General features: G+C 39.4%; 1 protein-coding gene across 5 annotated transcripts in view; it reads left to right on the top strand.

Annotated features, from left to right (window-relative positions):
• Positions 1-17,092, top strand: part of PEPD (peptidase D) — a 227,865-nt gene that overhangs the window by 122,652 nt on the left and 88,121 nt on the right. For all 5 annotated transcript variants that reach the window (XM_065028417.1, XM_065028413.1, XM_065028418.1 and 2 more), the window contains 3 exons: positions 2,884-2,928; positions 10,108-10,183; positions 11,708-11,754. In XM_065028417.1, the coding sequence (XP_064884489.1) occupies positions 2,884-2,928; positions 10,108-10,183; positions 11,708-11,754 (168 nt within the window). The remainder of the gene's footprint in view (positions 1-2,883; positions 2,929-10,107; positions 10,184-11,707; positions 11,755-17,092) is intronic.

The raw sequence follows: 17,092 nt of genomic DNA, 5'->3' as shown, positions 1-17,092 counted from the left end.
CAGCTGTAGCAAAATGTCAATTTGTTTTCTTCCTCAAGACCACATATCTCATCATCTAAATATTTTCAATTTGCAAATTGCAGGAAAATGTAGAATTGGATTGATCTGCATGATCCTCTTAATGTTAGGGCAGTACATGATTTTTAAGAGTAAGTTTATTGTCTAGTGGGATCAAAACTTTTCTGCGGGGGACAAGCTAGGGTGATTTTTTGGTAAGACTTTGTGCACAGTTTATGTGAATTAAAACCCATTTGTGTCCCATTGGTGATGACAAGTTCTTCCCCCTGAACTTGTTATCTAACCAGTAACTGTTAGGACGTGGTTTGTTTAGCTGCCTTGTTGGTAACTGAAGTGAAGCATAACCTGGGTAGGAGCTTCAGGAGTCTGGCAGTTGTGCAGAGCTGGCCCTGTGACCACTCGCACAGGATGCACGGCTGGCACCAGCTCAGGGGGGCCGAGACACGTCAATCCTTAATAGTTGGCTTCCTTGAAAAAGCTACACGCAATAGATCAGATTCTCTTCTAAATCTGAACTGATGCAGTGTCCTGACGGTCTAAGATCTTATTTTATACTTGACATTATATCACAAAGTCTGTCTTTCAGGTGAGAGATAAAACTGATAAAACTGCCATTCAGCTGATGACCTCCTGTCCCTTCTCCCGCCCCAGCACCCCCTTGCTTCAGTCCTGCTGCCTTTCTGTGTGTTTAATTAGCTGCCCCAGTTGACAGCAACTAGAATTTTAAGGAGCTGCCACATAGTAAGTGGTCCCAGCCAGTAAGTAAAACTTGCACTTCTGGAAGCACCAAGTTCAAGAAGAGCCTTTAGGGGCACAAAAGGTGCAAGAGACTGCCAGAGATGGTACATCTCTCGGCTGATACTGCTTTTCTAAAAGATAATTATTTGAGCTATAATAAGCCTATGCCAGTGTAAAATCCCCTTTCCTTTTTTTGTTAGTGCTCAGATGAGGGACAGTCTTCTCTTGTGAGGTTCATCATTTGGCTCATTTGATTTGCTTTTGGTTTAATCTGTTTGTGGTTAAAGTGCGCATGTCGGGTTCTTGAGAGAAGAGATCTGAATTTTCAGGGTCTAAGCCAGCTGCCTTCTGTACCTGTCCTTCCCTGCGCTTGATTTTCTTTGGTTACTTCATTATAACCATAGCTTATACTTGTCTTATTTGCATAGAGCTGGTGTTGGAGCTTTCTGCAGGGCTGCAGTGTCTCCTTAACGCTGACCTGTTGTTTTCTGTCTGACACGCTGATGACAGTTATTGAAAGTCCTTGTGTCTGGTGTTGCAGCTGCAGCTTAATTCTTCTGCATCTTGGTTTTCTGTGGCAGTGTCTGTTGGTGCTTTACAGCCAAACAGGGAGCTCAGGCTTTGGGGATTATTTTCTTTTAGAGTTTTTATATATTGATTTTACTATATCATTCGTATATTTTCTTCTGGAAAAACTTTTACTGCTCTTCCATTCCAGAACTATGTCAGCATTGGCCTCCATAGGTCCTAGTTGTTGGGATAGTGACCATTAAATTCAAAAAGTGCCCTTTTTCTCTGGTTTTACAAGACTTCCATGTTGGCAAAAATCAACTGTATTCTATAATGTTGCATTGTTCTGTGACTTGTGGCTTTATGTATAGTGTTGCTTTTCCAATGGCTTCTAATTAAACCCATAATACTGAATACCATACAGCTTGTCCTTGTTGAATGTTGTGATAAGTTGTTTTGTTCTACCTTGGAGTAGGAATATAAAGCCATTAACCTTCCCTTTGTTAGGATTTTATAAGTTTGTAAGCATATGTTCTTGAAAAAGGGAAGCATAGGTGTTTTTCTTCAGCTATCTGAGGATGCAGGAAGACACTTGTACAATCAGAAGAGACTTCCAGATATTTTTTTAATTGGATCTGTGCTTTAATTGTTCCCTTCTGAGGAATAAAGAATGGTTAATAACCTGGAATAGGTTTTATTTTTCCTTCAAAAATGTGGGAAAATGCATTGTTGCCTTACAGCGTTCTTCTGAAGATCTGCTGGGAGCCTTGGGGCGTTTTAATTCCCTTAAATGCCCTAACTGAAGAGCCAACAGTCCTGAGTCAGACAAAAATATCTTTGATGCGGAACACTCCTTAGGCATTTAAATTGTAAGCAAAAAACCCCTTGAACAATGCTTGAAAATCTGTTTGTGTTCCACTTAATTACTCAGCTTTTTACTCTATTGGCCACTGTAATGTTATTGTTTGGAGAGCCTCAGAATAGTTCCAAGAACACATGAATTGCTAATGTAGAAAATAAACAGGAAGAAAAAGTTGTGCGCGAGGCCAAGGTGAGATGGAAGCTCTTGCTTTGCCTCTTCTGTAGATCGGAAAAGACAAGAAGAGGTTGTTTTTCTTTTCACAATCCTCTAAGCAATCTTGTTTATCACGTGCCATGTTCCGTGCACACAAAAATGGAAAGGCATAAAACAAAGGATGTAATTAGCAGTTCGCTGTGTTTAATTTTGTTGAAGAGTGTTTGATGAGCAAGGTTAAAATCACAGCGCAATTTTGCTCGGAAGGTTCCCTCTGGAGGCTGATCCGGTCCAATCCACACGCATAGCCGTGGATTTTGTCAAAAGAAGTTTTTCAAATATGTCCTGAACATACTGCTGCTCCAGTTTCTGCACATTCTTAAAATATAAAAATAAAACAAAATACCAGCACAGACAATATGAGCGTGTGCACTCTCCTCATGGGGATCTATACTGATCTATACTGCATTCCAGTACAAGATTTACCTTTGCAGGTTTTCACATCCTCGGGGAAGACACTTAAAAAAAAAGAAGTAAATATACAGTCTTTGCTGTTGTGTGTTTGGCTGTTTTTAATGTATATATACTTTTCTTTTTGGTAGATTTAATGTGAACAACAAAATCCTTCATCCTGAAATTGCAGAATGGTGAGTAGCATAAAATCTTTGACTACTGTTGAATGTGCTTATGTCCTGTACCTTTGCTTCGGAGAGATTTCCTCAGCAGAAGCCTCCTAGTTTACTATATGAGTATTAATTTTAAGCTGATATCATGTTGTGGGGTGGAAATAATGTACAGAAGTGAAAACAAGGCCAGGTAACAGCATTGAAAAGTGAGGAATTTATGTAACATTTCTTCAGCATTGTGTCTGGATATACATTCTTTTGGAGTTAAATCACATTCTTCTAAATGTGAATTTGTATGAATAAGAAAAGCACTGAGGATAATTCATGTTCTACCAATGGAAATCAAAGTTAGATGAAAACTGTGTCTGAACAGGTAATATTTAATAGGGTGTTATTACTTCTTCAGGATTTATTTTAACAGCATTAATTTTGTTGAATTATTCTTCGTGTAACTATAGTTTGTAATTCTAGGGGAATTCTGCTGTAGCCTGTCTAGAATAGACAAAATTAAAGAGTGTCACTAAGTGTATTAGCAGCTTGCAAAGCTACTATATTTTGCCAGTTTTCCTTTTGTGGTCACCATTGCTGACTTTGTTCTCTGAATTGCTTCATAACTTGGGATTTCTAGTTTTCCATTTAGGAAAGGGACTGAGAAAACAACATAGTGGATTTTTGTTAATGAATTAGGTTTTTTATTAATCTAGAAATGAGAAAGCAAATCCTTGGTTAAGACAGATACGCTTGGAGTTTTAAAATAGAAACAGGAAAGTGTACCTTTTGACTACCACTAATGTGACTGATTGTATGATAACCTGTTATTCTGTTTAATGTTTATTATTAGCACATACGCTGAGAACGATTTTCTGTCTGCTGTATTCATCTACATCTAGTTGCCAGCCTGCAAGCTGGGGAGATGTTTTTTGAACAGCAGCGCGATTTCAGAACTTGTAGAATTTTAATAGGTCACATTTTTATTGTTACAGCCATTTTTCATTGCTTAGCATGACATTGGGAAAAAGTTGTGAAAGGAAAGTGGGAAGCAGGGGAACTTTGCTGAGACATTTTTGTGTAACTGAGTCATGGGTGGACCCGAAGACTTGTAGTAGTGGGACTTGTTGCTTGCAAATCCTGCTGATGAGTGCAAGGAGGCATGTGAGAGCTTTGTAACACAGAAAATTGCTCAGGGTACCGATTTTAAATCTTGCCTATTCTGTCCTTCTAGAATTCAAACCCTTCCTTTTCCAAAACAAAGTTGTTATCTTAGAGAATTGATTTCCAAATCTAAGCATTGGTCAACCTTTGAGGTGGAGAGTCCTGACTAACGTAGACGGAACATGAGTTCAGCAGCTGATGTGCAGGGATGCACAGATTAAAGACAATTAGTAATACTTGGTAAAGAAGGAGCTTAGCAAAAGACCTGTTCTCTTTTAGAAATATCATTAGTGTTTATCTAGTCAAGCTCCTGCCATTACAGATGTTGATAGGGAAGATACAGAAATGTTCATGCGTGCTCTGAGACCCCTGATGCTGTGCTACAGTGCTTCCAAAAATAACAGAGTGAGTAAGTCCCATTACTAGTTCTTTGTACCATCTTACTTTCTTGCAGAGGTGTCTGCTGCCAAGTTCTAGTTGCTTGATTTGGTGTTGGGCTGGAGTTTGTTCTGTTGTTTAAGATGCTGAAACTTTGAGCCTCTGCCACTTCATTATCACGTGCCCAACAGCCAGAGGACTCTCTGGGACCTGACAAACCGTTTAAAGTGCAGAGGAGGGAGCTGCATCCTCAACCTGGCAGTGCCATTTCTGTGCTCCTCTTGTTTTTCTACCTTTTTATACTTGGTAGCAGAGAAAAACAAGAGGCAAGAAAGGACACTTGAAGAAGGGCCTGGTCTGACTTACAGGCTTTGATCTGTAGATACAGCAGCAGTATGGGGAGAGAGATGACAATTTTAGCTGCGTAAGGCTCTGGATTAGGGCTACAAGTGTGTTCCTAAGCCAGCTTTCATTCCGGTCCTGTCTGCCTTACCAGGGTGTCGCCTGATAAGCTTTTTCTCCTCTGTGGTTTGGGTTAATGGGGGATTAAATCTTCTTCAGGAAGCTCAAGGATGGTCAAACATGAGGTCCGTGCCCTGAGGTTGTACCGAAACAGGTGGAGCATCGAGGCAGTAGAAAAGCAGGACTTGGATCTGCTCATTGTGGTGCAGAGAGAATCTGTTCTGTGAACTGTGAGTGCCAGCCCGGAATCCTGATTTAGTGCTCTCTGCGATCTCACGGGGCGGAGGCGCTTGGTACGCGCCTTCCCTCCACCTGGCTGTTGAGGAAAGGGAATTCTCAGTGAAGCCAAGTTCAGGTTTGCATTCAAAAGTGTTTTAAAAGGTTTTGGTGGCTTTCGTTTGAAGTCAGAAGTATGTTAAAGGCCATTGTTGGGGATTAAGCATCTGGTGAAATCAATGCATGAATGACAGGCTATGTGCATTAAAACTTCCTAAAGTAGAAATTTCCTTGGAACGTCAAGTTATAGCCCAAGAACCTTTCTTTGGAAAGCAATAACATTTTTAAAATTAAGAATAGTTTTCTCTTAGGAAGATTAATTTTTGGGGGGTTATATTCTAGGCTAGAAAATTGCTTCATTTGAATCATATGCTTGCATAGATGCATATAATTTCAAATTTGGCAAACTCTGAACTACTGTGTTTTACACGATACTTGTCAGAAAAACTCTGGTCTATACCATGCTGTCAAAACTGCCAACCAGAGGTGAAATTGCTGGGCTTTCCAAACCAGCTGGGGAGAACTGGGAGCTACAAAAGGCAACTCCGGTATTATATGGTGTTCTAAGAAAATGCAGAGAAAAAGGTTCAATATTGACAAGGGACAAAGCATTTGTGGTTAAGGATCTCTTGCCTCCCTTGCTTACTCATCTTTTTTCAAGATCCCAATATTTTCTGACTTGCTATGAAACTTAAGGATAAAACATAAAAGAATCTGACCTTAGACTGGATTTCAGCAGTTTGCAGAGGTTGTTTTAATTTTTTTTTTTTTCATTTTTTTCATTGATTGAATGTGTTTTCAAACACACTTGAACACTTTAAACTTCAGGCCTTCCATTTCAAATTTGATACTGAATGTATACGCTAAGTATTGATTTTACTGTTTTGAAAAGAAAATGCCATCTAACAGAAGACAAACTCCAAATGTGCTCACATTATCTCCCTAGTAACCAAAAGGAATTTTTTCGGTACCAGCTCTTAGCAAAATGGCCTTTTGTTACTTCAGTATCCCAGTGTCTGTCTACCATGATTGTGGTGGTGCTACAGGATAAACATTTAGCAACGTATGGCTCATTTTGTGCCTGTATATACTGTGTTTTCCTGTGACCTCGATGAAATTGGATGTGATAGTTACACGTGGAAGATTTCATATATTCTGGATTTTGCATTACTTTGATGGAAAGCCAGAATTGTTTCTTTGGGGAAGGTAAGCTGTGTGTTCATGTCTTAAAAGCTGGGCATATGCTTCTTTTCTTTTCAGAGGTTTATTTATGTTGTAAACCTCTTAGCATAGAACCGTAGAATGGTTAGAGAGATCATCTAGTTCCAACCCCCCTGCACCTTCTGCTGGACCAGGTTGTTCAAAGCCCCATCCAGCCTGGCCTTGGACACTTCCAGGGATGCGGCATCCGCAGCTTCCTGGGCAGCCTGTTCAATGCCTCACCACCCTCATGGGGAGGAATTTCTTCCTTATATCTAATTTAAACCCACCGTTTTTCAGTTTGAAGCCATCACCCCTTGTCCTATCACTACATGCCCTTGTAAAAAGTCCCTCTCCATAATTTTGAACTGTTTCAAGATGAACTCCTGTGTTTGCTGTTCATGCAACTGTCTTTCAGAATCGTACTTCTCCTTTGCAGATGTGCATTACTATGTTTATTGGCTTTGATGCTAATTCAGTTAGCAAGTTTTTATGTGAAAGCTTGCAGAAGAGCATAAATATATCAACTAGAGAAATTTCTATAAATAAAACATGGAAAGGCAACAGCAGAGGTGAAAAAGGGCAAAGATGAGGCAGGACTGCGGAGTCTGTGTACATGGGCAGCATCTATAGTTAATAGGTGGTCTGTAAACGTGATGTTTCCAGAAAGGCAAGGAGGAGTGGATATATCCCCATGTTTTCCATGCACATCACAGAAAGCAGCCTTAAAATGTACACACATGTACTCTAAACAACAAAACAAGGCAGCTGATAAACACCGAGCTGGTAACTGGGAACAAATAGGTGGCGTGATCAGGAGTGGTGAATGCGCATAGAGAATCAAACATTTGTGTATCTTTGAGGAGAGCACTGATTTAGGAAAATGTAGTTGAGTTACGCAAGTTTCAGCCTCATAGGTGCCTCAGATTCTGTGTCCTCTTGACCACCTGGTAAATGGAAAAGACGTTGTGCATGAAATTTGGTATCCAGACACTTAAAATGCCCAAACTTAATTTTAGGACTGAAATGATACTTGTTTGTAGTAAAGCTGCTCTCTTCTGTTTTATGACTGAGGAAGAAGAAATGTTTTTACACTGGTAAAATGGAAAAGGAAAGAAGAAAAAGTTAAAAGTTATAGGTCAATCCTGACAGTAGGAAACTTGTGCTCCTATTCTAACTGGATTGCACTGAGTGTCTTGCCTCTTAATCTGACAGCTGCGTTATGCTCTGAATCTCAACATTTTTGCAATCGTGTTAGCTGGAGCCTGGAAGTGGTTTGTCCCCATTAAAATATTAATGAATGTACGGAGATCGTGTAACTGCTCTGGAAACTGTTTTTAATAGAAAGTTCAAGTTCATATTCTTGAACAAAGGTGAGACTTTCTTCCTAGCCTTATCTCAGAAGTGGGGGGAAACCCCATGAGAACTCTGGACCACTCATCACCTGCAAGATTGCCCAGCAGTGCTAACCACAGACTAGCAATGCTTTAATCCTGGCTTGGGAGAGCGTTGCTTTTTGTACCATCAAAACAGTGAGAATGTGCTGAAATACGTGTCCTCCTGCTCCTGAAACACGCTGGTGGGAATTCCATCAACAGCACTACTGCAGACAGCTCAGGAGCCCAGTGACTTTTTGTTATCTAGTGGAGGGTGGAGTTGATCGTGTTCTCTGCACGACTGTACATCCTCTCTCTCTTACCTGCTAACGGTTGGGGAGTGGTTTTTGTAGGTCTCAGAATTACTAAACATTTTCTGTAAAATGTTTCAGTGCTTGACCTTGTGTAAATGGAGGAGATGAGTTGCATAAAAAGTCTGTCTGCGGCTCAGCGTAAATGCAAAAAGATAGGTGTGAAGTTATGATCAAAAATAAATACCTTGACACTGAAGCCTCATGACCTAGTCAAGTAAAACAGGTGTTAAAACAGCACTTGCTGTTGAGCGGTTACTGACTTGTATTACTGGCAGATCCCAATAAAGAGATTAGACAGCTGAATTATGAAACAACCCATTCTTCGGGCACTTGCAGATCAGGGGTATGTACTGTATATTGAAAGCAATTTAAAGGCACATCAAACAAGTATTAAATTATCCTGCTAGCACACGCAGTCTTCCAAAGAACAGCATTTAAAAAAAAAAATCTATAAGCCTTTGCCACCTCATTCTAACATGAATATATGTTTCTTCATGTCTCGACTGAACGGCAGAAGCAGAAGTTTGCTCCCTCACCCCTGGTGAGCAGATTACACCATCCCAGTGCAATTATTTCACCTCAGTCTGCGTTTTAAAACCTTGTTTGTGCATCATGATTATTTTGTGTCATATTCCAATTGACTAAGAATGTCGCTCCATTCCCCTCTACTGTGTTCCTGTTTGTGAGAGCATTTCGATTGCTATCAGCATTTTTACCTTCACTCTTGCCAGAGAAGTTGTGTTTGAAGGGGAGTGTCTGTGCCACACAGCGATGGGTCGTGGTCTGTGGGAAATGCTCTTATCGCACATCAGAGGCACTGGTGGCTGAGAAACATGTTTCTGGACTCATTAAAACAAACTACAGGAGCAGAAATACAGTAAATAATTTTCCACAGCAGTGTGAGTAGGAGCATGTTAGAATAAAAAAGGAGGGTCTTGGTGGCGGTTTCAAAATATAGCAGTTGCGGTACTTTTTATATATGTGTATATATATATATATATATATATATATAACTGCTGCAAGCTCTAGAGCTGGAAAATACAATTTAAATATTTTCATGCAATTCAATAGATGTAGTTTTGTTCTTTGTGAGCAGTAAGTTTGTACTGCACGGCTGCCTTTGAGATGGCTGCGAGAAATATTAGGAAATCACTGTGTGTACAAGTGGTAAGAGTTGGTGGCTTTTAATAGAAGGTGTTGGAAGTGTGTCTGCTTTCCTGTTCATGTCACAGCAAATAACCGCTTTTATTTGAAATACATGGTAGAAAGCAGTGTAAGTAGGTAAGAGTTTAATGGTAAACTTTTGAGATGGGTTCAGAACAGAGTAACAAGGCTCATAAAGAGACACAAATTCAATATCTCATAATGCATGAAGAACAGGATGGGGTTTTGGGGGGGATTGATTTGCTTTGATTTTATTTTCCCCCAGAAGCATGTGAAGGAAAATGGACACTGTGGCTGTAACTGCTGCTGCTGTGGTTTCTGAATTTCATGTTTTGAGTTTTTAAATACCAAACAGAAGTAGCATTTCTTCACACACCCCTCCTCCTGCCTTTTGAAGTATTGCAAGTAGGTGGGAGCTGGGATTGTGCTGAATAGAAATTCTAGAGCTCTGGGAATTTCATTGTGTAAACTAGTTTCAAATTGTGTTAAAAGGTAAATAAAGTATGCTTGTAGAATTGTTCTGTTTGAAGTAGTGTTTGAGTCATGACCAATGCAGAAATACATTGCTTTTGTTCCTCATGTATTGTCAAATGAGCTGAAAAAGTGTTGGTTGGGCCACTCGTTTATTAGTATTAAAATAATGCAGGCCAGTGTTTGAAATGCTTGCGACTTACCTTTGTAAGATTGTTTTGCTAATGGTGAATCAATTGCCGACAGAACTTTGCTGTCATGAATACCGCAATAGCTCTTTGTTCTTGAGGTGTACTTGATCTAATTTTGCCATAGGTGATGCATATTATTTTCAGGTTTTTTAAATTTCGTATTCTTAAGCTGTGAAGTCACAACCTAACCTGATACCTGTTCTACTTTTCTTTAAGTCGTGTGATTAAGACAGACATGGAGTTGGAAGTTCTGCGCTACACCAATAAAATCTCCAGTGAAGCTCATAAAGAGGTAATGGATCCTTTACTGTTAATAATTTTTGCTCTTAGTGTAGCAGTGGTACTCAGAAAATGTTCCCAGCAACCCTGAATTGCTTAGTAATAAAATAATGGAAAGGCTGGATAGAAATAAGAGGATAATATCCCTCCTATTACAGCCCAGTAATATACCTTGCATTGTCCTTGAACTCACTGGTGCATTTGTGATGTGTGAGAAATGAAGTGTGGTTTTGGATAAGAGCTGGAGCCCCCAGCAGAAGGTGACCTGCTTGCAATCTATCTGTCTTGTGTGCACAAATTCCTGTATAGTGATGGAGAAAGAAGAGATCAGGGAGATTATTCTTCTGGCCCTTGGCAGCATGTGCAGTTCTGAAGAGTTTAACTAGCAGGTTACTCTCTCCAGTTCTTTGCAGACTGAAGGAGCGTTTCCATGCAGTGGGGGGTAGTGCAAGGGTTCTTCAGGGGGCTCCTCAGAGATGGGTATGTCCCCCAGAACAGTGCTTCACGATGCTGTTCTGTTGATGTAGCAACCTGGTGAAGACACAGCCACGCGCTCAGGAAGGCCACTCAGGTTGGACCTAGCAGTGGACCAGTGGGGTCATATTGTCCTACTGGTATTGATGAGAGAATTAACTTGTGGGTCGGTCCTGTGCTCCACATAGTGATGCAGGGATGCCGTGACTTCTGAGTGATGACCAGAGGGAGCTTGCGTAAAAGTGGGTGATGAGGTTACTGACTCAGCTGTTTCCTTTGCTCCTGCTCCTCACATTTCTGCACTGTGAAGTGTAAAAATATCTTAAAATGAATATTGTAAAATTGCAAAGTCTAGGGATAGTCATTTCCATTCATTCTCCTTGGTCCTTCATCATCCTTGAATAATCTTATAGAATCTTAGAATTGTTTTGGTTGGAAAAGACCTTTAAGATCATCAGGTCCAACCGTTAACAATTGACTGTTAACATTATCTTACCACATCTGAGAGAATGTCTAGCATAGAGCAGCTGCCTAGAACTTTTATAATACAGAAATAGGCAAAGGAATAGAACTGGTGCACATTCCCAGCAAATGTGAGAACAAAAATCAGACTTGTGGGTTGTAAAACAGTGTTGACTCTAGTAGTTTTCTGTTGATTCAGACTGCAAAGTATAAAAGAGAGTCTTCCTCTGTAGTATATTCCAATTCACAGTTTTGTTTTGCTGCTGTTTCCTAAAAGTAGAACAAAACGACTTGCTGCCAAGTTCACCAGAGCTTTCAGAATTAAGCGTTGGTATTTGGATGAGCTGCACTTCATTAGGATATAGAAGTTTGGCAATTAAACTTGCTTTATTGCTGGAGACTGCAGACATTTATAAAGATTAAAATGAGTTTGATTTTTAATGTAGTTTTAAAGTGCATTTACTGATGTAAATGTAAATGAAGTACAGATTATATTTTTGTAATATAGGTTCCTCGGGAGATACCTGGTCATAAGTCATAAATTTATAAATATGAGATTCCCTCCTGCTATGAATGTCCCATGTTAATATGTATCTTACAGGTAATGAAGGCAGTAAAAGCAGGAATGAAAGAATACGAGCTGGAGAGGTAAGAGTTCTTTCAATAATTGTCATAAAAAGGAGAAAATCTCTCTGTAGTAGGGATAGAAGCAATAGTTGAGGCAAAGCAGTAGCGTTGATTCAGTTGAGACTGAGAGCTCATTGCTGTTTGAAGACTCTTGTAAGCATCATTTTATTATTTTGAGGTGGTACTTCATCAGTTTCAAACATGTATTTGATGATGGTTGATTATTTTTTGGTATAGCATAATTCTCTTCCTGGAGTTTTAGTAATTTACAGAAGCTTTACAAAATAGCTGCTATTATTGTTTGAAGCCATCCAGTAAAATCATGTTTATGGATAAACATTGCCTTTATGCTTGTTATGCTTAGAAGACTGCCATGTATGAGAGTTTAAGAACCTTATAAAAACCTGGGTTCAATTACATCTTGCCTGCCATTACACGTCAGCTTTACCTGTACTTAGCCTGTACGAGGACCTCATTTCACAAATGTAATGGATGTTACTACAGCTGTTAAGAAATCATTAAGAATACAGCATATATCTCTTATATTGAAGAAAACATGCAGTACAGGCAGATATCGGCAGGATTGGCTGCTCCAAACTGATACACTAGTGATCTGTCTAGCTACAAGGAAAACATTGCCTCCTCTTTTAAATCAATATTTACATTAGATCATCAGCAGCCTGTCTTATAAAGCACAATTTTGATCACCAAATCCATTTATTTTTAGCTTACATACAATATTTTCATTTTTCAGACTGTGTAAAGAAGAAATAGAAAATAGCAGTAATATCTCAGTCAGTGTTGTTTCTTGACAGTGATTTTTCAAACGTTAGTAAGCAGGCTAATTCAGCACCCAGCGAGGGGAAAATAAAGTGACCTCAATATTTGTCATCAGGATTTCAGGGTAGCTCAAAATACAAACAATGCCCTTCAAAGATATGCAATATGGAAAAACGATGTTACTTCTAAACAGCTGCAATATCTGCAGACTCTATAGTCTCATACCTGTAATTTGTGCTTCATGTTGCAGTTACGTATACCACCAGGTAACAGGAAAAATATTGTTATATGCATTCCCTCATTAACTTCACTAATGAACCTTGTATTCATGTTCATTTTACTCACTGCCCATGCTACACATGCTGATAGTAAAATTTTGGTTCTTGAAGTCAATCGTAATCAAAAATTTCCGTAGAACAGAGTTTGTTCTCAAGTGCTTTTAAGTGTCATTATCGTGGCAGTTTAGTTCATATGTCATGCGACAACTACACATGTATACGCTCTTCTGTAAGGCTATGAGATACATGGCATTTTCACTCCAGTGCTTCCAGTCTTCTCTGTCTTGCTTCTTCCATACACATCAATGTTTGGAAAAGATTCTTTCTGTCTTTCAGTTAAAGAAAAGTAAATAAATTAGGCAACTGTCTGTTAAACCTATGTAAAATTGCCTCCTGTTGTTCCATATGTCTTGATAGGTTATACTTCTTGAATGAGTTTGAGGCTGTTTCACTAATGAAAGAGGCCTTGGCAGGCTAACTCTGTAGCATATGCCTTGAAGAATATAGTTAGAACTTCAGTTTCTGTTGCTGGTGGAATTCATCCCTGTGCTGCAGTTTCTGTTCCCTTGTTGCTTAGGGGAAAAGGGTCCTCAAAATGTAGAACCATCATTTCCGCACCCTTCTGGCAAGAAATATGTAGTTTATAAATGAAGTTAGAAAACAGTCTAGGAAATCTCTATATGCAGATAAACTCATTAACGTAGTCTAAGAAGCGAACTTTTAAAGACCTAAAAATAGGTAACATCCGAAAATAGACAATCTTCAATGAAACAGCAGAGTTTTTAAGGTGGGTTTGTGTGTGGTTTTTGTGGTTTTGGTTCTTTTTGTAGTTTGTGGAGGTGGGGTGTTTTTTGGTTTTATTTGTTGTCAACAGGCTGGATAGCTTGCATCGGGCAGCTTTGGTACATCCGAAATCTAAGGGTGCAGAGAACAAAAATTCTTAGTCTGTATAGGTTTGTCAAAAGTATTCCTACTTGTATTTAAGAGATCAATTAACACTGAATAAAGGTTTTCATTTTCAGACGTTTCTAGGGCTCCTTTGTGCAAGTTTTCTGAATTGAGTGACCCCTTCCCCAGGTGCATTTGCAGTTCCTACTGATAGCTGTGAAATTATGAATTTTTGAAATTAATATGGATACCTCTTGAAATGTGACCAGTAAACTCACCTTCCTATTGCTTTACTTCATTCTTTGACATAGAATATGTGGTTTTGGGTGCAAAGCTGATCTGACCCTGTCTGCTAGGCAGACTAATGCCAGAGATCTCAAATGCAATTAATATTTTCCATTATTACATGTAGGACCTAAGCATTGCCTTTTCTTTCTTCATTCAGTTAAGTAGCCTTCTTATTAAGAATGAGCAATTTTAATTCTACTGTATCATGCAGCAAGAAAATGTTAAAATACTCTAGCAAATGTATCTAAGAGTCGACAATATATAAAGCCGGTTATATTTTTAGGATTGGGATTATTCTCTGAGAAGTAGTTTGAAGGAAATTAAGTAAATTATTGAGAAATCTCTAGATAAGATAATAATTTTTATTTTGAGGGTTGAAAGCTATCTTCAGAAATATGCTGGAAGTACTCGTCACTATTTAGGTCCCCTGGTAAATGACTTTGAACCAGTAATGTGTTAATGCTGAGATAAATGAAAAATGTACGCATTTCACTGTAAGTCCAATCAGCCCTGACGTCTTTTTTTTGGGTTTGATGTTATTTAACTTTACTATGTAGTCGGTTGACTTTAAGGAGACAGCCAAGGCAATTATCTACAAACAGTAGTTCACAGCATGTGTAATTGCGTTTAAAGTCATTTTGGTAGGTCAGATTCTGGATTTTCTCTGAAGTGTGTATAGTTGTGCTTATCTCATGTTTAATTAATCTTCTTTAATTAAAGGCTTTTAATTATGAAACTGCTCTGTAATGAATATATTGTTGAAATACAGCAAAGTGATAAAAGAAATCTCTAGCTCAAGAAGTGTGTGAAAAAAAATTTGTGATTTAAGTGTTTATAGGTAAACAAAAATGTTTTGTGTCTATATAGATATATACACTTGAAGTACTACTTAGGACCTGCAGTCATCTGTTTGAGGATGCTCTAAAGCGCTGGAGATACCTTCTCTAGGTTATTTTTTTATTAATTTATAGAGCATTGCCTCTTCATCTGCTTAGTATTTACCAAATGAGGTTTTGACTCTTCCGTTCATTTTCTTATTTGTTCCTTTTTTTATTGGAGAGAACAATGTTAAGATGGGGATGGCTCCTAGGAGTCGTTGATCTGATTGGGACTGGCATGGAAGTGTATGCTGTGTCAACAGAAGAGCAACTTGCGACACCCACAGTGTCGGACACGCAGCTGTTGTGCATGTTGCCTGTTTTCTTGGGGTTTTATCCTGTTCTTACTGGCACTGCAGGCCCTGTGATAGGAGCGTGTACACAGTCCTGAATTCATTAATTGATAGTGTAGTCATCATTACATTGATGATACTGGGCAGAACTAAGACAGACCTAAACACTCATTCCCTTGTCCTAAATCTCCCTGGATTATTTAACTATCTCTGAAGGCTCTAAAGCTGCTGAACACTGTTACCATGCAGATACTCACAACTGCAGAACTTAGGATCCAAAAACGTGGATCCTGATCATGTAGAGTGGGCTCTTCTAAAACAAAGGAGGAATTAGCTACTGTAAAGGGCAGGTAGTGTGATGTGTGGCGTCGGATGTGGGTAACAGTACTTTGCATGTTGTTTCCATCAGTGAAACAGCAAAGTAAGAAGAATCTGACCGTACCCGCTCAGAGGATACGTGAGTCTGTAGCTCTTGGGCACTGCTCAGGCACTGATGGTTTTATTGCTGGCGTGCTATGGGAAGCCGCTTCATCTCCCTGTGTCTGCTTTCCTCCCTGTGAGGTTTGCCTGTGTTTCTTTTTTATGCCCTTGCATGCCTTGGTGTGAAGGTTGGTACAAGAGATGGAGCAGCAGCCGGTTACCACCAGCCAGCTGGAGAGATTCCCAAGTGTGATGCTGAGCTTCTCCAGATGTGGTTGAATGGGGCTGAGGGCTGGAATTTATGTAGAGCGTACCAGCCAAATCAAAAGCTTGTTGCCCAGCTGTATAGAGGTGCCCCCTCTGTATATACCGCAGTGGATCATTAGGTCTGTACAACCATACAAATTATTGTGGGGATTTTGTAGTAGTTAATACTAAACCTAAACTCCACTCTGCTGTAACAGCAACAATTTGAAGAATAAAATGGCAAGAAAGCGGCTACAGAGCTTTTTCCTTCTTGGTTTACAATACAGACTATTTTTACACCTTGCTTCTCTTACCAGCTGAGGCTGATAGGCGTTCTTTATCCCTATTCTTTTCAGTGCTGTCTCGATTCCAAAGCAGAGCTTAGATTCTGAGATGAGTTCCTGTCACATCTGTCAATGTTAAATTTCACTATCTGTGGAAGTCTGAGAGTGCTCTCATGGATTATGGCTCTCATCTTTCATTTATCTCTTTCTCCTCTGCTTCAGTGGAACAAACTGAAAATAAAACATGTATGTTATTTCACTAGAGAAGACAAAATAGCCAGAATAATTTTATTTTCCTTTGGGCATTTCGTTTTAGTGAAATGCTGATTATTTTCGCTAATCAGGATTTGCCACTTACCGTCTCCTGATAGCTTTTGCTCTTTGAATGTTCTTGAGAAAGTCACGGACTTCTGCAGCAAATAATCTTTAGAAATATTTCTGGTTTTCTCACAATGCAGGTTTTGTATTTAGAATTCCAGCTCAAGCATAGCCCTTGTAAGTCCTTCACATAAGCATGTGTGGATAGTAAACAAGAATGCCCATTGCAGCTGACAAAAATACACGGGTGAATTCTTCACAGTTGCTTTTTGACGTGGGGATGGTGTTGAATTGGACTATGATCCTCACTGGTATTTGTTTACGGAATTTATTTTTATTAAACAAGAGACCAGCACTGCATTAATCTCAATCAGCACATCAGTCTGCTCAGGTACTGAAATGTGATTTTCTTTTCTTTTTTTCTTTAATTTGTTTTAAGCAGTTGCCAACATTGTGTAGCCTGAAAATGGCTTGACTGCCTTGTTTCCCAAAGCTGCCTCACAATTAGAGGTGATGGGTTTTTAAATGTAGGTTTCTGCTCCCAGTGTGGGAGCGACCGGCTGAGCTGGAGTTTTGTACCCAATGGAGACGACAGCTCAGGGTCACCCAGCCCTTCCTAAAAACGCTGGTACCAAATGACCTAGAGCAGTCCAGGGCCAGATAGGCAGTTTAGGGCAGCTCTGACA

This window comes from Columba livia, chromosome 13 (genome assembly GCF_036013475.1).
Source record: "Columba livia isolate bColLiv1 breed racing homer chromosome 13, bColLiv1.pat.W.v2, whole genome shotgun sequence".
NCBI lineage: Eukaryota > Metazoa > Chordata > Aves > Columbiformes > Columbidae > Columba > Columba livia.
Note: the sequence above shows the minus strand (reverse complement) of the source record. Positions and strands in the feature narration are given on the sequence as shown.